This window comes from Acomys russatus, chromosome 31 (assembly GCF_903995435.1).
Source record: "Acomys russatus chromosome 31, mAcoRus1.1, whole genome shotgun sequence".
Classification (NCBI taxonomy): Eukaryota; Metazoa; Chordata; class Mammalia; order Rodentia; family Muridae; genus Acomys; species Acomys russatus.
In genome coordinates, this window is record NC_067167.1 from 6,073,171 (window position 1) to 6,095,762 (window position 22,592).

A 22,592-nucleotide genomic window follows, 5' to 3' on the forward strand; every position below is an offset into this window, starting at 1 on the left:
AGTGGTGGAATTGTTTGCTGTGTCTGTTTGATGCGCTGATGCAGAAGATTTCAGCAGTTTCGATTTGACTTTGTAGGGTATGAGGCGGTGGGGGCATCTTTTGTTTGGAAACGGTGGTGGCTTGAGGTGGTTGCTTTGAAGGTTTAGGCACAAAGTGAAAGATACAGGGCTGGAGATAGTTCACTGACAGAGTACTTTCCTAGAATGTTCAGGTCCCTAAGCTCCATTCCTAACATGACAAAAACAAATAAAAGGAATAAGGGGAAACTAGGGAGCTGGGTTGGTGGTTAAGAGTACTTGGTACTCTTGCTGAGGACTAAAGTTCAGTTTCCAGCAGCCACATCAGGTGCCTTAGGACTGCCTGTAACTCCATGTCTTATGGATCCATGGGTACCCACCAGCATGTGTGCACACACACAGCACAGACACCTGAATGAAAACAAAATAAATTTTTCATCAAAAACAAAAAACAGAAGGATCAAGGAGGCCAGTAGACAGGGGAATAAACAGAAAAGGAGATATTTAGAAGAGAAATTTAAAGCCCACTATTGTGGTAAGGTTGGGAGTATAGCTCGCTTGGTGAGGTGTTCGCCTTGTGTGCATAAAGCCCTGTGATCCATTCCCTACACTATATAAACCATCATGGTAGTGCACATCTCTCGTCCCAGCACTTGGGAGGAGAGAGGCAAGAGGCTCAGAAGTTCAAGGTCATCCTCTGATGTGTACCAGCTTAAGGGCCAGCCTGGTTTATACGAGGCCTGGTCACACATAAATGACTTGCTTTGTAGACCAGGCTGGCCTCGAACTCACAGCAATCCACCTGCCTCTGCCTACGGAGTGCTTGGATTAAAGGCATGTGCCACCACGCCCAGCCAAGTTTTTTAATAATATTTATTTACTGTGAGGGGAGTGAACTTGCTTATGGGCCATGGCACACTTGTGGAAGACTTTGTTTCCTCTTTTTATCATGTAGAGATCAAACTCAGGTTATAAGGCTTAGCAGCAAGTCCGCTCACCTACTGAGCCTTCATACTGACACATTTATGTATTTTGTTTATTTTAACGTGCCCACAGCAGAGCTGGAAGTGGTGTAGCACACCAGTAATTTCAGAACATGGGAGATGGAAACAGGACAATACGGAAGTTAAGAGTAGCCTGGATGATAAAACACAATCTCAAGAAAAAAAAACAAAAAAAACCAGGGTCGTTGAGATGCCTCAGAGGTTAAGGTGCCTGCTTCCAAACTTGATGACCTGAGTTCCATCCTGAGACTCACTGTGTCACGTTATCCTCTAACAGCAGGTGTGCTGTGTCACAGAAGCACAGACACCCCAACACATAAATTAATAAATATAATTTTTTAAAAATGTTAAAGCACACAGATGTTACAAACTATTAACTATGCCAGACCTTATCTATATGAGTTTGATTACAGAAAACAGTATAGTATTTTTTTTTTTAATAATGAAAACTAAAAAGACTCCTGATTGGACAAGAGCGATAGGAAGGGACAGGTGGGTAGCTATCTGCTTTGGGCATGGGAGTCACTAGGCTTCTCCCTTGTGAACAAAAAACTAAGCCTGAGTTTCCCCCAACTCTAACTTTTGTGTGGAGAATCTGAGGAGGTGTAATAGAGCCCAACTACCTCCAGAAAGACAACGGTCCATACCCATTGACCTCCAGCTAAGCCATCCCACCAGATATACATCCCCAACCCCCAGCCCTGTGGAGGGAGAGTGGGCTACTCAGAGCTTTAGGAGATCAGAAGGTTGTTCACACAGTTCAGGGGTGTAGGGTGTGGTCCAACAACCTCCTGGCTGGTGGAAGACAGGTCCACTAGCTGCTGAGAACCAAGGACGGGATGAAAGAGCCACAGTTGGGTCCAGCAGCAGCTACAGCATAGGCTCACATCCCCACAGCTCACAGGACCCTGGTGAGGAAGGAAGTGGCTGTTCTATTTCTCTCTAGTCTGAAGCTCTTACTCATCACCACCCAGTTTTGTCTTGTTTTGTTTTAAATTTTTTTATTGTTTAAGTAATTTATTGAGATTACATCTCAGTTGTATCTTCCTGTTCCCCCCTCCTTCCCTCTTCCACCCTATTCCCCTCCGCTAGGTCTGTGACAGAAGGGGACCTTCTCCCCCACCGTATGATCACAGCCTATCAGGTCTCATCCTGGTAGCCTGCTTACCCTTCCTCTGGGTGCCACCAGGCCTCCCCACCAAAGGGAAGTGGTCAAGTAGGGGGCACCAGAGTTCATGTCAGAGTCAGTCCCCCACTTTCCACACAACTGTGGAGACCACCCAGTTTTAAGAGAGCTTTGTTACCAGACTTGGAGTCACAACCTGTGCTCCCACAAGCCAGGTTCAGACACTAGCCCTCCACAAGCCAATTAAAACAGCCAAATTAAGAGCAAAAGAAGAAAAAGACGATGCATTCAATGTGGGAAGAGGGACAACAAACTACAGTGACACACACACACACACACACACACACACACACCAAGTCCATCTTCAGGGCCCTGAAATGAGGTGGGGTTTCATTAAAGGCCAGAGTTGTGCTTAGCTATGCAATTCCTAATAAATGTGTGTTTCTGCCCACCCATGTAAGGCTTCTCTGTCTGGCCCTAGCTTTAAGCTCTCTCATCTCCCTGCGTGATATTCCTGGGGGGAAATTCCAGTTTCTTTGGGTCTGCTATTTTAATAAACAGATAGCCAAAGGGAGGCACACAACTGTCTTTGTAGAATATGTTCGCTCAGCCAACCTGGTTACAATGGACACATCTGGGGTGAATTCTAAAGCTCCATTGTTTGGCTCTTTCTCCCGCTTTGGGCCCAGAAGGATTGAACAAGTTCAAGGCCCGTGGTGAGAGTGGGGATGATAGTATTTTCATGACATGACAACCCTTGCCTTGTTGAATCTGTGCAGGTGACCTCATGAGGTCTACTGCCCTTGGAGTTCTTGTTTTTCCAATGAGGAAACTGAGACAGGGGAGGCCTATCAAGCTGCTAGATGAACAAAAAGTAGAAGTTGATTTTGGCTTTGTCTTTTGAAGAGGCCACTTCTCTTAGTAGTTACCTTGATGACGGCGTTCCCCTTCCTTTTCCTAGAAAATGACAGCTCACCTACAGCTTGCCATGAGCAGTCGACTGTTGTTAATAGCCTCTGAGCATCCTCCCAGCCACATTTAGACCTAGGCTGTCCTCTCCAAAGAAGCTAAGATCCTGGAGTTTCACTCCTACCACACATGCATATCCAAGGCCTTCTTAGCCCTTGAGGTCAACTTGCAAGTTTAACTTTGGATGATAAACCCACCTAGCCTTTGCACCCTCCAACATGCCTCTCTCCTTGAGGGACTATCTTCATCAACTTGCACCACCACTCAGAGCTTCAAGAGTGGGGATTAGACCCCATCTGCCTAAGCCTGGCCTGTACCTACTCAACACACTGATAAAAATCAGGAAGTGTGTTCACTGCACTACAGGGCTTGCAAGCCTGAGCCCTACAAGAGCCACCACCTTGACCACAAACAGCCCCTCCCTGCAACAGCATGAAGAAGGTTGTCATGTCATCTCCCACCCACCTCCACCCCTACCCTACCCTACCCCACCCTCATGCAAGCAGAGCTGACTAAAACACTGGAGGAAGAATCTGCCTTCCACTTCTCACCATAGGCACCTCCAGCCCCTCAATGTCTTTCACAAGAGACAGCAGATTGAGTCATATTTCGCTGTGGTCAACTGAGACCACAAACCTATTTGTTGCAACTCCCCCCACCCACAGCTCAAGGAAGGAACTTAGGGACACATAGTTTCAACTTGAACCAGGGAGACAAAGGAGTATTTTTGAGAGGGGACAAGAGACTCTCTTACTTCATTCATTCACGTATTTGACTGTTTAGCTAGGCTCTTAAAGATTTAGTTATTTTTATTTTATGTATGTCTGTGCACCATGCGTATGCAGTGCCCTAGGAGGCCAAAAAATGGTGTCTGATACCCTAGAACTGGAGTTACAGTCAGTTCCCAACTGACTGTTGGGAACTATTGGGCCGGTGCTGGAAACTAAACCAGGTCCTTTGCAAGAGCAGCCAGTGCTTTTTATTTTAAATTTATTTATTTTTATTTTAGGTGCGTTGGTGTTTAGCCTGCATGTATGTCTATGTGAGGGTGTCAGCTTTTGGAGTTACAGACAGTTGTTAGCTGTCATGTGGGTCCTGAGAATTGAACCGGGGTCCTCTGGAAGGACAATCAATACTCTTAACCTCTAAGCCCTCTCTCCAGCCCCCAGCCAGTTTTCTTAACTGCTGAGCCCTGGGTGTACCACCATAGCCCGTAACTAGATTCAGGCAAGGTCTCATGAAGTCCAGGCTAGTATATATCTAATTCAGTATATAGCTGTGTATGTTCTTGAACTCCTGATCTTCCTGCCTTTACCCCCTGAATAACAGGGTTCAAGATGTATACCACCACACCCCATTTATGTTGTCCTGGAGATGGAATCCAGGACAAACACTCTGCCAACTGAGCAACATCCCCAAACCCCTGCCTCCATCTCACGAGTAGCCAGGAGTACACAGGAATATGTTGATGATGATTTAATGATATTGTGGGAGCTCAGAGCAGCTGGAGGAGCTTGGATATTGAAGGGAGGCAGGACAGACAGGGAGTGAATGTCATGAGACTGAAGAGACAGAAGCCACTGAGCAATGTTAGGGAAGGGGGTGTGGGAAAAAAAAAAAAAAGAAAAAAAAGAAAGAGGAACCCAGCTTTAAAAGCAGAAAGGCCAACCACAGCTGGCCTCACAGCCTCTGACTTGGAGGCACCATTGCTTTCTCTTCTGATAAATGGACCTAATAATAGTTCTACCCTCTGAGTGTTGAAAGAAGAGTTGAAATAATCCACTTAAAAACTCTGGTCACAAGACCAGAGCAATGGCGCAGCAGTAAATGGCACTGGTGGTTCATCGTGAGAACAAAAGTTAAGGATGTTAAGGGAACAGCATCCACGTCCTCTCTATTAATCTCCAGGTTCTAATGATTCAGCTCTAATGCCCTCTTCTGTCTTCTGCCTGCACACAGGGACCAGCACCCACACCCCACACAGACGCTCACATATGCATACGCATTTGTGTATGTGTGTGCATACATAACACTGTTTAAAGCTCAGTCATGTAGATCATATCTTAGTGATGGGGATATAGGTCACTTGGGAGAAGGCTTGACTGGTGTGCTTGAAGTCCTAGCACTTCACAAACCCCAAGTAATGGTGCGCAAATGTCCTCTCACTACTTGGGAGGCAGAGGCAATAGATCACAATCTCAAGGTTATCCTTGCTTACATAACAGGTTTGAGGCTGGCCTGGACTACATGATCCTGCCTCCAAAAAAAAAAAAAAAAAAAAGAGCCAGGTGCAGTGGTACATACCTATAATCTCTAAGCCCAGCACTTGGGGAAGCCAGAGAAAGGAAGATCTCTGTGAGTTTGAGGCCAGCCTGGTCTACAAAGTGAGTCCAGGATAGCCAAGGCTATGCAGAGAAACCTATCTCAGTAAAACCAAAAGGGAAAAGCCTGTGTGTGTGTGTGTGTGTGTGTGTGTTTTATATAGATGTTTTCAGATAGGGTCTCCACATAGCATTGTCTGTCCTAGAACTCACTATGTAGACCAGGCTGGCCTAAAATGAACAGAGATCCATTTGCCTCTGCCACTAAAGGTGCTAGGATTAAGGGCGGGCGAGATGGTGCCCTTGATTAAAATAAATAAATAAAGGCAAGCAAAATGGCTCAGTGGATAAAGGCACTTTCCGAGCAACCTTAGGTACCCAAGTTCCATCCCCCAGAAATTCATAAAGGTGGGTGGAGAGAAATGACTTCACTCGTTGTCCTCTGACCTTCACAGATGCACACCCACTTGTATCACGCACATGCACCTACAATGGTAATTGCTTGGTTGAAACCCCTGTTGAGCCCTGCACAAGCCAAGAAACCCCATCTGCTCTCCTTCCCTCAATACCTCACTACCATCCCATCACCTCTACCCTACCCACATGTAGAAAACTCCAGGCTAACACATCATCACCCCTCTTCTCTGGCAGCCCCACCCAAGAGTGTCCACCCAGTGGCTCCGTTTTTGACCATTTATGGGCACAATCCCAGCTCCTAATAGACACGTCATCACTCCTCTGCCACTTCATTGACGCTGATCTCATAGGTCAGATTGGTGAACCTGACCCTCAGCAAACCTGCTTTTATACTCTTGAACTGACTTATTATGTAGGCAGAAAGACCTATCAATAATTAATTTTTTTTAAATTGAATGAAAAATACCAAACAAAAAATTTAGTAATGGGTGGAAGTAAAACACATAGAGACGGATGTGGTAGCACACACCTTTAATCCCAGCACTCAAGGAAGCAGAGGCAAGCATATCTCTGTGAGTTCGAAGCCAGCCTGGTCTCCAAAGAGAGTCCAGGATAGCCAAAGCTACACAGAAAAACCAGAGAGGGAGGAGCAGGCAGAGAGAGAGAGAAAGAGAGAGAGAGAGAGAGGCAATCAGAAAGAAATTGGTAGAACACATAGTACATATAAGTCTTGGGATCCATTCCTGGCCCTAAAAAGTTAGTCAAATGTGATGGTACTCAGGATGTTGAAGCCAAAGGGTCAGTAGGTCAAGACCAGCCTGGGATACATCACAGTACCAGGCCAGTCGGGATTTCTGAGGAAGACCCTGTACCGAAGCAGAAAACTTAGCCTGTGCAGTAAATGAATGTCAGGAAATTAACCATAGCTGCTATTACATTTACTGTGGTCATCAGACAAGAGCCTTTCCCCAATGCTCTTCAGAGCTGGAATCCACTTCCTGTCCCATCAGACACTTAAACCTAGCTGTTCTGCACACCCCAACTATCAGCTCATAGAATGGCAGATTCCCCTTTTCCATGAATGACTCCACCCTTAATTTTCTTTTCTGTCCTCACTAACTGTCTCTGGTCTTCCTGTCTTGCAAACAGGAAGCACCCGCTGCTGTGACCCGACCTCTCTCCCCCGCCTCTGCCCTTCCTCTTCTCAGCCAGACTGACTTATGGTGGGTCCTCACTGTCCTCTGACACCTCCCACTAAGATTTCAGATCAGGACAGTTTCCCTGGGGTCATTCTCAGAATGCAGTCAATTTTCAGTAGCTCAGATGGCCTAAAATTTCTGGCAGCTCCCACCTGGACCATCCATTGTCCTAGATACCTCTGACCCACCCCCGTCCCCCCAGGCATCTCTTTCTTAGCATCTCCAGGCATATGTCACCTTTAACAGCTGCACGCTGTTGCATTCCACGAGCTTCTCCTCCCTCTGCCCTGTCTCCTTCCTGTCAAGATCTTGTTGCATCATACCCGGCACTCCCTTTTTTGCAGAATCTCGGAAGAACCCGGGGTCCTGTGCATGTAAGGCAAACATAGCAGGCACCAGGGGAGGAACTTTGGGCAAGGATCGTAATACCTAATAATTCTCTAGTAAAGGGTAATATGGCTCAGGGGTCCCCAATGAGGGACTCAAGCATGGCTCAGGAGTAGAGCCCCTGCCTAGAATCCCCTGATTGGTGCATGATCAGGGGTAGAGGCCCTGCCTAGAGTCTCCCAGTGAGGGAATGGGGAATGGCTCAGGAGTAGAGCCCCTGTCTAGTATCCCTCAGGAAAGGGCTGGTGGTGTAGCTCAGGGGTGGAGCCTCTGCCTAGAATCCAGCAGTGAGGGGCTGAGGCGTGGCTGAGTAGAATGCCTGCTTAGCAATATGTGAAGCCCTGAGTTCAATGCCCTATTTCTGCAGGAAGGAGAGAGGAAGAACAGTAGGCAAAAAAGGAAAAAAAAAATTTTTTTAAGGTTTATTTACTATTATGTATACAGTCTGCTTGTACCCCTGCAGGCCAGAAGAGGGCATCAGATCACTTTACAGATGGTTGTGAGCCACCATGTGGTTGCTGGAAATTGAACTCAGGGCCTCTGGAGCAGCAGTCAGTCCTCTTAACCGCTGAGCCATCTCTCCAGCCCTAAGGAAGAAAAATTAATTCATACAATCTCCCTATAATGCAGAGGAAGAAAATTGTGGATATTAAAATATGTGTCACCAAATCTGAAAGAGGTCACACTAGTGGCGCCAAAGTAAAGTGAAGCCACAAGATGTGCCCACTTGTGAAAGGTCTCAGATGCAGGCTCAGGAGGAACACAGACAGGTTGCTGGAGGAGTAAGGCGTTTATTAAAAGTTATTAGCCCTTTTCCGCTCGGTCGTTCTCCTGCACAGGAGGCAGCCATGGCGCCCAGGCGGAATGGCACGATCCTGATGGCCCACTTCAACAAGGACAGTGGCAAGTGGACACTTGGTCCAACCAGCCGGCACGCAAGATCCGCAGACGCAAGGCCTGGCAAACGAAAGCGTGCCGCATTGCCTTTCATCCCGCCTCTGGTCCCATCAGGCCTATAGTGAGGTGCCCTATAGTTAGATACTACACCAAGGTCCAGGCTGGCTGGGGCTTCAGCCTGGAAAAACTCCAGATGGCTGGTATCCGTAAGAAAATGGCGCGCACCATCGGCATCTCTGTGAACCCGAGGAGGCGAAACAAACCCACTACAGGCCAATGTGAAACGCCTGAAGGAACACCGATCCAAGTTCATACTTTTCCCCCAGGAAGCCTTCTGCTCCGAAGAAAGGAAACAGTTCTGCTGAAGAGCTTAAACTGGCCACCCAGCTAACAGGACCTGTCATGCCCATCCGAAATGTCTAGAAAAAGGAGAAAGCCAGAGTCATCAGAGAAGAACTTCAAGGCTTTCGCCAGTCTTCGCATGGCTCGTGCCAACGCCCGGCTCTTTGGCATCCGGGCAAAGAGGGCGAAGGAAGCTGCAGAGCAAGATGTCGAGAAGAAAAAGGAATGCGCTGTTGGACTGCTGCAATAAATTTTCCATAAAGGAAAAAAAAAAGTTATTAGCACTAAGGGCAAGCAGACTGAGTTGCAAAAGTGTAGCCCAGGCTCTGAGGAGAGGTCAGGCCCCAGCACCAGAGATGGACAATATAGCAGGGACTCTTAAGAGAGAAAGAAAATCAGGGTCTTAGTCATCCCTTTCTGAGGATGGAGGATTTATAGCACAGGCCTACAACCAGGTTCTCTGATTTCCAGGCAGGAGGCAGGAAAAGGGGTAGGACACAAGTGGGGCTGGGCTCTCATCTTTCCCCAGGTGAGAACCCTGGTACCTCTTACTCTGCTGGCTAAGGACTCACAGTGCCTCAGGAGAGTGCCTATTGGTATCTGCGAGTGGAAAGAAAGGCTGTGGCCTGAGTAACAGTTAGATTCTAATGTTGCACTCCTCCTTTTTAATTTTTAAATTATTATTTTATTTTGTTGGTGGTGGTGGTGGTTTTTTGTTTTTGTTTTGTTTTTCTTGGTACAGGTTTCTCTTGGAGTCCTGGCTGTCCTGGACTTGTTTTATAAACCAGGTTGGCCTCGGATTCACAGAGATTTGCCCTCCTCTGCCTCCCTGAGTGCTGGGATTTAAGGCATGCATCCCCACACCTGCTTATTATTTGAATTTTAAAGGTGTATGCATATTTTTCTTGCATATACACCTGTGTAAAGTGCACAAGGAAGGTGCCTGGTGCCCAAGGAAGCCAGAAGAAGGGATTGGACCCTCTGAGTTTGGAGTTACAGACAGTTTAAGCCACCATGTGGGTACAGGTGCAAGAACAGCTTTTAACTGCTTAGTCATCACTCCAGTGCCCTGATTTTTGTTTGTTTGTTTGTTTGTTTGTTTGTTTGTTTTGGTTTTGTTATATCACACAGGTTGGCCAGGAACTCACCATGTGCTTGCCCCAGCTACAGAGTTCTGGAATTACAGGCATGTATGTATGTCACTGCACCTGGCTCAAACTTGAGCGTCAATAGAATACAAAATTCCACATCTGACCTCATGTGGCAGCCCTAGAAAAGCTCAGGTGCACTAAGTAGGATGCATACCTTCAGAGCTTTGCCAAATACCCTGTGACTGAGCCAGTACTCCTTGTGTCAAACTCCCATGAGTTATGAAGGCAGGACACAGTAGACTGGGAGGTGGCAGCGGTGACAGACACAGGATGTGTTTGGACTCCGCCTCACCTCTCCAGGTGCCTCCTATGGCCTGCAGGTATACGGAAACACCCAGCCCTATGCCTAAAGTAATCAGTAACTAAAATAACCTTCAGGTTAGGTATAGGTATACGTTTCCTATGAAAGAAACATCAATGAATTTCCTGTTAAGACTCGGGTCTTACCCCCAAAAAATATTTCATAATATGTGTGCAAATATTCCAAAATAAAGTACTTTTTGAGACAGGGTCTCATTTATCCAAGGCTAACCTCCAACTTAATGCATTAAAGCTGAAGATGGTCTTGAACTTGTTCTCCTGCCGCCACCTCTTGAGTCTGGATGAGAGGTTTACACCAACAATGTGGGGCATATGTGTGCTGGGCATGGAGGCCGGGGCTTGGTGCACGCTAGACAACTGCACTCTACCAAATGAATCACATCAAGACAGTGAGGGTGGGCTCAGGTTGAAGATGTGTGTATTTGTATATTGTGTCTATGTAAATATATGTGCGGGTGTGTGCACATCAGAAGCCTGTACATGCCTTCACTAGGAGACCGGAAGAGGCCAGTGGTAGGGTCCCCTTCCATCACTAGCCACTTAGTCTCCTGATGCAGTCTCTTCTTGAACCTCTTGCTAGGCTGAAACCCCCAAACTCTAGCAATCCTTCTGTCTCCGTGCACTCCTACACCCAGAACTGGAGTTACAGGCATTTTTTTTTTTTCAGGGATGCCCAGCTTATTACACAGTAAATATAAACTCCAGTCTTCATGATTTTGGTGTAAGTGCTTTTAACTTCGAATCCATCTTTTTGGGTTTTGGAGTTTTTTGTTTGGGGGGCTTTTGTTTGTTTTTTGTTTGTTTGTTTGTTTGTTTGCTTGCTTGCTTTTTGAGACAGAGTCTCACTCTGCAGCCCAGGCTGGCCTCAAGCCCATGGCAATCTTCCCTTAGTCTTCCAAGTGCTTGAAGCCACCATGCTTGGGTTCAAAAATGGGTTTGCTGCTTATTTGGTGGCTTTTGGTAGTGGTGGTGGGCTTGGATTTTGTTGTTGTCATTTTGGTTTGGTTTGGTTTTAGTTTTAGTTTTACTTTTAGTTTTGATTTTGTTAGTTTGCTGATTGCTGTTTTAAAAATAAAAAAAACTTAGAACATTTCATATTCCTAACATTTTGATTAAAGATTTTCTATTTACACATAAATATTTTTGCTGAACCAGGAGTGGTGACAATGCTGCTAATCCTAACACTCAGAGGTAGAGCCAGGCTATCTCTGTGAGTTAGAGGAGCCTGGTGTACATAGTGAGTCAATCTCCTCTCTCCCACCTCTAATTAATTGTGTACAGGTGCCCACCCAATAAAAATGCCAGACATATCTCTAAGACAATGGAAAAATAGTCACACAGACAGGGGGTGTAGCTCAGTAGTAGACCACTTGCCTAACATACATAAGGCTCTCTGTTCCATCCCAAGCACAGATAAAAACAAAACCCTGCTATTCCAAAGTGCTTCTAGGGACACCATTCCCCAGTTCAGAGCTCTTGGAGGCATGAGTCCCTGTTTATCTGCCCACCCCAGCTTTTTGGCCCCCTGAGCAAATAGTCCCCCATTGTACAGAGGCTCCCCAGACCTCCAGACTCAGAAGTATCCCTTTTTCAGTCCAGTGACCCTCCATGCCCACCGCTCTCTCCATATCATATCTTCTGTATTAGTGACTTTTCTATTGTTGTGATAAAACATCACAACCAAGCCAACTTACAGAAGAAAGAGTTGTTCATCTGTTTGAATACTTAGTCTTTAGCTGATGGCAGGGTTTGGGCAGTTTGAGAGGTGTGGCCGGCCTTGTAGGAGAAGTATGTCACTAGGGGGCAGGCTCTGAGGTTTCAAAACTCCCAGAATTCCCAGTGTGCCCTCTCTGCCTACTGCTTGTGGATCAGGATGTGAACCCTCAGCTGTCCCTGCCACCATGCCTTTGCTCTGCCATCATGGACTCTAACCCTCTGAAACTTTAAGCTGAATTAAAAGCCTTCTTTTAAATGGACTTCGTCAGGCGTTTTGGTACAGCAATAGAAAAGCAGCTCGGGCTTATTTGGGCATTATGATTCCGGAACACAGGAGCCCATCACCATCAGACTGGGGAACCACAGGCGCAGGAAGGCATGGTGACTGGGCTTGGAGTATGAGAACTCACATCTCAAACCACAAGCCGGAAGCAGAGAGGCCTAACTAGAAATGGTGTGAGTCTTTGAACTCTCAAAGTCAGCCCCCAGGGACATGCTTCCTCCAGCAAGGCCACACCTGCCAAACTGCCCACACACCACTAGAGCAGTGACCAAGTATTCTGGGGATCAAGTATTCAGACACCCAAGACTGTGGGGGACATTTTATTCAAACCACCGTATCCTTCGTTGGCCTCCCCACCTCTAAATGTCCTTCTTTCACTGGCTTTTTCTTCACCGTGACAAAATGCCTGACGCAGACAACTTAATTAATAGAAGAAAAAAAATATTCGTGGTCTCAGCAGTATCCACTGCTTTGGACCTGAGGAAAGCCAGCATATCATAGCACTGGGAGCTTGTGGTGGAGGCTGCTGATTTTGTGATGGTCAATAAGGAGAGAAAGGGAAACAGGAAAGGAGCTGCGATATAGCTCAGTTAGTAAAGTGCTTGCTGAGTGTGCACAAAGCTCTGGGCTGCATCCCCCACCACTGCGTGTACCACATATGGTTGTGCAGTCTTGTTATCCCAACACTTGAGGTAGAGGCAAGAAGATCTGAAGCTCCAAGTCATCCTTTGCTACATAGTGAGATTCAGGGGAGCCTCGTCTACAAGGTGTGAGAGACCTCAATTGAAGGAAGAAAGGAAAGAGGGAGTGGATGGATGGATGAATGAATGAATGAATGGAAGTGAGTGAGTTTAGCCAGGACCATGTCCCACAGGGCTACATGTCAAAGCAAAGTATTCAGCCTTCACTGTTCAGGCCATAAGCTTGAGACAAGGTTGAAACTGATGAGATATATACATACACATATGTGTGTGTGTATGTGTGTGTGTATGTATGTGTGTGTGTGTATGTATGTGTGTGTGTGTGTGTGTGTGTGTGTGTATGTATGTATGTATTTGATTGATTGTGAGAGTATGCACAGCAGAAGCCAGAGAACCAGGAGTTCTTCCTCTTCTTCCATCATGTGGGTCCCAGAGATAGAATTCAGGTCATCAGGTTCAGAAGCAAGCAAGCACCCGTACCCACTGAACCGCACTGCCAGCCATTCTTAGAGGCAGCATCTCACTATATATCCCCAGCTGGCCTGAAACTCACCGTTAGGCAGGTCAGGCTGGCCTCAAAATCACAGAAGTTCTCCCAGCTCTGCCTCCTAAGTGCTGGGGTTACAGACATGCCACATCATGCTTGTCTCGTACTGTACTTTAGAAAGATCCCTCCGGGAGCTGAGGGTGAAAGTCAGTTAGAAGAGTTCTCACCTACGTGCCCGAAGTCCTGGGTTTGATCGCCAGCACTACATAAACTGGGTCTACAGAACACTGAGAGGGTCTCTGCAGGTGTCAGGCAGAGAAGTGAACTGGGAAAAGATAAGAACAAAAACTTGCTTGAGATGGACTCCATCAACCTGGAACAAGACTTTGAGCCAGGCAGTGATGGCGCACACCTTTAATCCTAGCAGTCTAGAGGCAAAGGCAGGCAAATCTCTGTGAGTTTCAAGCCAACTTGGTCTACAGAACTAGTTCTAAGACAGCCAAGGCTGCACAGAGAAACCCTGTCTTGATACAAACAAACAAACAAACAAACAAACAAACAAACAAACAAACTTCTAAAGAGTCTGATGACAGGTAGCTCATTGTCAGCATATTTAAAATACAGTAGAATTTGGGAAGAAAAGTTTTCTGGCATAATACAATTTCCAGTGCACAAGGAAGCATCACTGCATTGAAATTCAACTAAAGACACATGTCATTTCTTCCAAAAAGCAGGATTGTAGAGATAGTCTACCAGTGCTAGCTTAAGGGCCTTGGGAAGGTTCTAGCCTGGTCTCAGTCATACAGATACCACAGAGACCACTTGGGCTATTAGCCACCTTCGGTCCTGGTTGTGGGAGCTTGGGATAGGCCCCTGGTTATAAGGATTATTTAAATTGCTAGCCACCCGCAGTCCTGGCTGTAGGAGCTTGATATGGCCTGGCCCAACACAGATCACCAGGCTACTAGTCACTACTAATTCCCAGCTTTCTCGGTGGAAGAATAGCTATTTTGTCTTTCTCATTGGAAAGATAATTCTGTGTCTTTAACGTTCTTGAGCTCCCTGGATGTCTGTGGGCACAAGGACCCACATGCTGTACCCGCAACAGCACACTCATGTCATTCAAGTGCCCAGGAGGTCACACTGCACCCACAATCAATGTTATCTACATGAGACTGTGTCTCAAAACAAACCAGTTATTTATAGATTTGAGGAATGGGGGGCAGAGGGGGTGATGGGAAGCCATGGACAAGTTCTCTGAGACAGAGATGGGATCAAATCTGTCACATGAGGAAGTTACCTTCACAGCACTGTGACATACCCTCCTAACAGAAGCAATGTAAGCCAGAAGGGGTTTACTTTGGAACACAGCTTCAGGGAGATTTCCTGGTGGGGAAGGCATGGTAACGGGATGGCTCCATCGTCTATGGCAGGAAACTACAAGATGAAGGTATGGATGAAAAGTGGAACCAAAAGAGAAGTCCCAGGAATGCGCGTTACTTTGGACAGAAAACCTAAAGAGGCCTTATCCACTTCCATGATGCTCCCATGAGGGGAAGAAGAAGCAGGGTTGCCATAGCGCAACTTTTTTAACTTTTATTTATTTTTATTTTATGTGCATTGGTGTTTTACCTGTATATCTGTGTGAGGGTGTCAGATTCCCTGGAACTAGAGTTGCAGAAAGTTGTGAGCTGCCATGTGGGTGCTGGGAATTGAAGCCAGGTCCTCTGGAAGAGCAACCACTCTTAACCGCTGACCCATCTCTCCAGTCCCCAAAAGCCACGTTAAAGGACTAAGAATTTGCTTGGCAAACAGTTCCAGGCTAGTGAAGGAGAGAGAAACATGCTTTTTGATATGATCCTAAGAGTGGGAGGGGGATGGACTTGTGAAAGAACAGGTGATGTTAATCTAGAAGACGAACCACCTCGCACGGGAGTTGATTGTCGCCAGCTGAAGAAAACACGTGACCAGACTCTGTGGGGGAGGTATATAAAGGAGGCCAAAACAGGAGGTGGGGGGGCTGCCGTTCTGGAGGCTGGGGATAGTTTTGGCTGTTCATCGCTCCACTTCAAGATGCTCCTAGAGAGAACTGCTCGAGGGAAGGTTTCGGGGCTCTGGGCTCTGGCTGAGGCTCCGGGTTCCGGTTGAGACAGGTTCCAGAAGAAATCCTGCCGATTATGCCAGGATAATCGTTCCTCAGAACTGATATCCTTAAGGTTTCATTATCATGTTCTTTAATCTCCTTTTCCTTTTGTTTAGGTTAGTGGGGTTATAAGTAAGGTACGCTCAGTTAATAAGTTTATAGTAAAATATAATTGTTAAGAAAACTGAGCCTATAAGCTAGTTAGATCACATCCAGAGTCAAAAACAGAGTGAGAGCTGGACATGATGGGACACACCTTTAATCCCAGCACTCAGGAGGCAGAGGCAGGTGGATCTCTTGGAGTTGAAGGCCAGCCTGGTCTACAAAAGGGAGTCCAGGGCAGCTGAGGCTATACAGAGAAACCTTGTCTCAAAAAACAAAAACAAAACAACAACAACAACAACAACAACAAAAACTAGCCATTACTGCCAGGCAGTGGTGGTGCAAGCCTTTAAAATCCAAGCATTCAGGAGGCAAAGGCAGGCTGATCTCTGAGTTTGAGGCCAACCTGGTCTAGAGAGTTCCAGGACAGCCAGGGATACACAGAGAAACCCTGTCTCAAAACAAACAAACAAATCATGGCCATTACTGAGATCTCTGAGGAAGAACAATTCAAATCAGTGGTGAAGGTAAGCTAGATGCCCTAACCATGCTCTCTTGCAAGGGCTCACCCCCATTCCACACACCCCACCCCCCATCTTCAGGGCAGCAAGGAGCGCTTCCACTGGCAGAGTCACAACGTGAAGCAGAGTGGTGTGGATGACATGGTGCTGCTGCCCCAGATCACCGAGGACGCCATTGTGAGCAACCTCCGCAAACGCTTCATGGACGACTACATATTTGTATCCCAAACAGTACGGGGGCACAGGAGGGACGGCTGGGCAAATAGCAATTAGGACGGAGTACTGGAACAGGGAAGGATGCCAAAGGAACGGCAGTGCAAAATGGCCTGTGAAAGCCCAGCCCAGGGTTGGAGGGGATGATGAAGGAATGGAAGAAGAAGGATTGGGCAAGTTGAAGGCTAGATCAAGGAAAAGCAGTGCTGTGGTTTAAGATGCTGTGGCTGCCATTGCAGCCCTGCCACCCATTCCCCTCTTTCTGGATCCAGCCATCTTTTCTAAGAGACTCAAGGTCCGTTCAAGCATCTCATCTCTCTCTCTCTCTCTCTCTCTCTCTCTCTCTCTCTCTCTCTCTCTCTCTCTCTCTCTCTCTCTCTCTCTCTCTCTCTCTCTCTCTCCAAGCAAAGGGGTCCTGGGAGGTCTTGTCAGCATAGAAGAAGGTGTAGGAAGTATTTGAAAGGCAAAGCAAGCCATTGCATGATTCTTAACTACCTCTCAAGACATACATTGGCTCAGTGCTAATCTCCGTAAACCCCTTCAAGCAGATGCCCTACTTCACTGACCGCGAAATTGACCTCTACCAGGGCGCGGTGAGTCCAGGGTTGAAGAGTGGAAGTATTCCCACACCTACTCCCTGAGCCCTCCAGCTCTGGGCTGAGACCTGACCTCCCCCATCAGGCCCAGTACGAGAATCCCCCGCACATCTATGCCCTCACCGACAACATGTACCGGAATATGCTGATCGACTGTGAGAACCAGTGTGTCATTATCAGGTACAGCAGGGTGAGGGATTCTGGGATGTTCTGTCCAGGCATGCCCTCAAACACTACCACCAAGGGTGGCTTGTCATGAACTCACAAACCTTGCTGCGCTGTCCCTCTGACCCTATCTCTCTGTTCTACTTTTCCTTACATCCCTCGGCTCCTGCTACGGTACATTTATTCACTTTATTGTTGTCCGTTTGGCGCCTCCTAACTATCAGTTCCATGCCTGAGGAAATGGCTCAGCGTGTCAGAGTGTTTGCTGTCCAAGAATGGGGACCTGGGATGGAGAAATGGCTCAGAGGTTAAGAACACTGTCTGTTTTTCCAGAGGTCCTGAGTTCAATCCCAGCAAGAGATGTTGGTTCATAACCATCTACAGTGAGATCTGGTGCCCTCTTCTTGCATGCAGGCACATATGCAGGCAGAATACTGTATAAATAATAAATAAATAAATGTCTTTTTAAAAACATTAAAAAAAAAAAAAAAGGATGAGAACATGAGTTCAAATTCCCAGACTTATGTAAAAAAAAAAAAAACTAGGCATGAGTACAGGTACCTATTCATACCTATTAACCCCGGAACTGGGAGAGATTGAGACAAGCAGGTTGCTGTAGTTTGCTGGTCACAAGCCTAGCTTCAGATTCAGTGAGAGATCCTGTCTCCAGGGAATAAGTTAGAGCGTGATGAAGCAGCACACCGGATGTTCTCCTCCAGCCTCTGCATACAGGCACACAAATACATAAATATATGCACATACACCACAAACACATGTGCCACAGTTATAACGCATACACACATGTAAAATAAATGTGGGTATTTTTAAAGTACTTTTTTATTTCTTATTATGTGTATGTGTGTGGGTTCATGCATGCCAGTGCATGTAGAAGTCAGAAGACAATTCCCTAGTGTTAGGTCTCCCCTTCCACCATCTCAGGGTTTTGAACTCAGGTTGTCAGGCTTGGGAACAGATACTGAGCCATCTTCCCAGCCCAAGGGATTTTTAAATTATATCTACTTATTTATTTATATTTATTCGGGGTGCCATATGCCACAGTGCAAGTGTAAAGATCAGAGGACAATTTTCAGGAATCAGATCTCTGCTTCCACCAAACTCAGCTTGGCAGCAAGCACCTTTACCTACCTAGCCAGCTCACTGGTCTCTGTTTTTTGGGAGGGAGAAAGCATTTTTTTTTTTTTTTTACTGCTTATTTTTTAGCCAGGCCGGGTGGCACACACTTGTAATCCCAGCACTCGAAGAGGCAGAAGCAGTTGGATCTCTGTGAGTTCAAGGCCAACCTGGTCTACAAAAGTAGTCTAGGACACCCAAGGGTACACAGAGAGACTCTGCCTCAAAATAACTTTTTTTTAAAATCTATTTAAGTGTGTGCATGTTTTTTGCATGCATGCATATCATGCATATCCATGCCTGGTGCTCCCAGAGGCCAGAAGAGAGTATTCAATCACTTGGAACTGGGATTTCAGGCAGCTATTAGCACCATGTAGGTGCTGAGAAGCAAACCCAGGTATTCCACAAGGGTAACAAGTGCTTTTAGCCATTAAGCCATCTCTCTATCCCCTGAGGCAGGGACTTTTTAAAAAAATCTTTCTTGTTCATGTTTGAATCTCTGGAACCTAGAGTAGGGGCTAGTGCGCTGCGGGTACTCAGCGAGAGAACAAATAAATGCATGAATTAATGATTTTGTTGTTGTTGTTTCTCGAGACAGGGTTTCTCTGTGTAGCCTTGGCTGTCCTAGACTTACTTTGTAGACCAGGCTGGCCTCGAACTCACAGCGATCTGCCTGCCTCTGCCTCCCGAGTGCTGGGATTAAAGGTGTGCGCCGTGAATGACTAGGCATTAGAAAAGGTCTTTCCAGCTGGGTGTGGTGGCGCACGCCTTTAATCCCAGCACTCAGGAGGCAGAGGCAAGTGGATCTCTGTGAGTTCAAGGCCAGCCTGGTCTACAAAGAGAGTTTCAGGACAGCCAGGGCTATACAGAGAAATCCTGTCTCAACGAAACAAAACAAAAAAACAAAAAGAAAGAAAGGAGAGGTCTTTCCCTATCCCTGCCCACTAATCATTCCTTCTCCCCATCACCTCCAGTGGGGAAAGCGGAGCTGGGAAGACAGTGGCCGCTAAGTACATTATGGGCTACATCTCCAAGGTGTCTGGTGGGGGAGACAAGGTCCAGGTAAGACAAGAATGGAAGAACATGTGGGGTCTCCCCCAGTTACACCTATCTGACCCAGACTGATCTCTTTCTTTCTGGCTCTACCCCTAGCATGTCAAAGACATAATCCTACAGTCAAACCCACTGCTTGAGGCTTTCGGCAATGCCAAGACCGTGCGCAACAACAACTCCAGCCGCTTTGTGAGTCACTATGACCTTGCATGAGCACTTGCTCTCTCTACACACATAGCACACACCTGTATAGACAAGCACACACACACACACACACACACACATGCACACATACACATGCATGCAAACAATGCACATACCCTAGTACACACATACATGCACATAAACATACACGCACCTGTACAGACACGCACACACACACATACACACACTTGTGTGGCCAGTACTTTCCTCACTGAGCCATCTCCCCATCCATGTTTCTTTTGTGTGTGGGTGCATGCATGTGTAGGTACACACTTAGTATAGCTCACCAACTTACCATTATTTTTATTAGTATTTATTTTGTATGTAACGAATTTTTTTAATGTTCGTCTGTATACCACATGAGTACATGGTACCCTTGGAGACCAGAAGAGGGCATTAAAATCTCTGGAACTGGAGTAACAGACAATTCTGAGTAGACATGTGGGTGCTGGGCATAGAGCGCAGGTCCTCTGAAGAGCAGTGCTCTTAACTCTTAAACTATAGCTACAACTCCTCCATCTTATTTTTTGAGACAAGGTTTTCCACTGAATCTGGAGCTACCCAAGCAATATATTAATTTAATCCTAAGTAGCCATGTAAAAGCTGGATATGAGCCAGGCGTGGTGGCACGCCTTTGATCCCAGCACTCAAGGCAGAGGCAGGTGGATTACTGTGCGTTTCAGGCCAACCTGGTCTACAAAGTGAGTCCAGGACAGCCAAGACTACACAGAGAAACCCTGTCTGGAAAAAAACAAAACAGCTGAATATGATAGCATATACTTGTAATTCTGACACTAAGAGATACAGACAGAACGATCCAGAAACACTCTGGCCATTGGGTCTAGCCAGTCAGTAAGTGCTAGATTCATTGAGAGATCTTTGTCTCAAGAAGTAAAGTGGAGCCGGACGGTGGTGGCGCACAGATCGCTGTGAGTACAAGGCCAGCCTGGTCTGCAAATCGAGTCCAGGACAGCCAAGGCTACACAGAGAAACCCTGTCTCGGGAAAGAAGAAGGAGGAGGAGGAGGAGGAGGAGGAGGAGTAAAGTGGAGGGGCTGGAGTTATGGCTCAGCACTTCAGAGTAGGAGGACCAGAATTCAGATCCCCAGCACAGGAGAAGTGGAGGCAGAAGATTCCTAGAGCAGAGTGGTAGCTAAAACTAGTCAAGTCATCAAGCTTTGGGTTTAAGAGTACCTTCCTTGATGTTTAAGGTGAGAGCAGTTGAAGAAAAAAAAATCTAGTGTTAACTCTGGCCTCCATACCCACACATACTCACACTTACCTACAGAGACATACACCCACCCTTGCATGCACCCATGAAACATAGTACAAAAGAAACATGGAAAGCTCCGAAATGTGTCGGGAGGACTTGAGATGAGCAGAGTGCAATTAGCGGGAACTTAGAGCATCATAGGAGATGGATGAGCTATTCCTGGTCCCATAGAGTCTGCACAGGCTAGAGAAAAAAACGCTGGTGAAAACAGCAAGCTAAATCAGTAAGTGAGTGGCCAGTCAGCAAGATGACTCAGCAGATGCTTGCCACCAAGCCTGGGGACCTAAGCCTACAGGATAAAGAACCAGCTCCCACAAGCTGTCCTCAGACACGTACATGTTCACCGTGATGCAAGCCACATGATACACACACACACACACACACACACACACACACACACAAAATAAGTGAGTGGAAGCAAGAGAAAGACAAATTCAGGTCACAAGAAGAAGAGGGGTCAGACTCATGAGATCGTAATCTTTGCCCCTTACGTACTCCTGGGACTCAGGGAGGAATTAAAGTGACTCTCTGGGATATTCAGGGTAAGTACTTTGAGATCCAGTTCAGCCGAGGCGGAGAACCCGATGGAGGCAAGATCTCCAACTTCCTGCTGGAGAAGTCTCGTGTGGTCATGCAGAACGAGAACGAGAGAAATTTCCACATCTACTACCAGGTGCGGGGAAGGGGGCGGTGGGGCTGGAGGCAGAGGGAGGCCCACCTGGATCCCAGGAAATGGAGAAAAGAGAACGTGGAAAGGGCGATGTGTGAGAGGGTGGGACAACCACAAAGGTCGCGCCAGGCCAGCTCTCGATGCATGACCTTCCACTCCCCCGCCCCCTCCAGCTTCTGGAAGGGGCCTCCCAGGAGCAGCAGCAAAACCTAGGACTTATGACACCAGACTACTATTACTACCTCAACCAATCAGACACCTACAAAGTGGAAGGCACTGATGACCGGAGTGACTTCAATGAGACCCTGGTGAGCACCAACCACCACTCCAGCCCCCAGGGAACGTTTTCGCGTTACAAATCAGGAAACGGAGGCACAGAAAGATGCAGACACTTTTCCAAGGTTACACATCAAATGGATGAAAAGGTCAGATCCTGGAGCCAAGGAGATGGCTCAGTGGGTAAAGTGCCGACTTTACAAGCATAGGGACCTGAGTTCAACCCCCCAAACCCACATTAAAAAGATGAGTATGAAGCCGGGCGTGGTGGCGCACGCCTTTAATCCCAGCACTCAGGAGGCAGAGGCAGGCGGATCGCTGTGAGTTCGAGGCCAGCCTGGTCTACAAAGTGAGTCCAGGATGGCCAAGGCTACACAGAGAAACCCTGTCTCGAAAAACAAAAACAACAACAACAACAAAAAGATGAGTATGGCAGCTTATGCATATACCCCAGCCCTGGGGCCGCAGAGACAGGCTGTGAATCCTGGGGTCCACTGGCCATCTGGTCTGCTCAAATCAGGACTAGTAAAAGAAACACTGTCTCAAAAATAAGGTAGAGAGGAGACCTGCTAGCCCCAAGAACATCCAACTCCATCCTGTGAGCCAGAGGCCCTGCCTTCCTTCCCAAGGAAGCCTGCTAGCCCCAGGAACATCCAGACAGAAGCCTAGTATAACTGCCCTCTGAGAGGCTTCAGCCAGCAGCTGATGGAAACAAATGTAGAGGCCCATAGTCAAACAATAGGCGGAGCTAAGGGAATATTGTAGAAGATTGAGGGGAAGGGTTAAGGGAGCTGGAATTGTCAAGGACACCCCAAGAAGACCTACAGAATAAACTAATCTGGGCCCATGGAGGCTCACAGAGACTAAACCACCAACCAAAGAAAATGCATGGGCTGGACCTAGGCCC

The 22,592-nt window shown here is 47.0% G+C and overlaps 1 protein-coding gene and 1 pseudogene across 1 annotated transcript in view; both read left to right on the forward strand.

Moving 5' to 3' along the window:
• The window catches only part of Myo1f (myosin IF), a 52,541-nt gene that overhangs the window by 4,133 nt on the left and 25,816 nt on the right, over positions 1-22,592 (forward strand). The window contains exons 2-8 of the mRNA XM_051172874.1: positions 16,187-16,324; positions 16,822-16,911; positions 17,000-17,094; positions 19,185-19,272; positions 19,363-19,452; positions 21,281-21,412; positions 21,583-21,717. Coding sequence (XP_051028831.1) covers positions 16,187-16,324; positions 16,822-16,911; positions 17,000-17,094; positions 19,185-19,272; positions 19,363-19,452; positions 21,281-21,412; positions 21,583-21,717 — 768 coding nt within the window. The remainder of the gene's footprint in view (positions 1-16,186; positions 16,325-16,821; positions 16,912-16,999; positions 17,095-19,184; positions 19,273-19,362; positions 19,453-21,280; positions 21,413-21,582; positions 21,718-22,592) is intronic.
• Positions 8,290-8,930, forward strand: LOC127212612 (60S ribosomal protein L13-like; annotated as a pseudogene).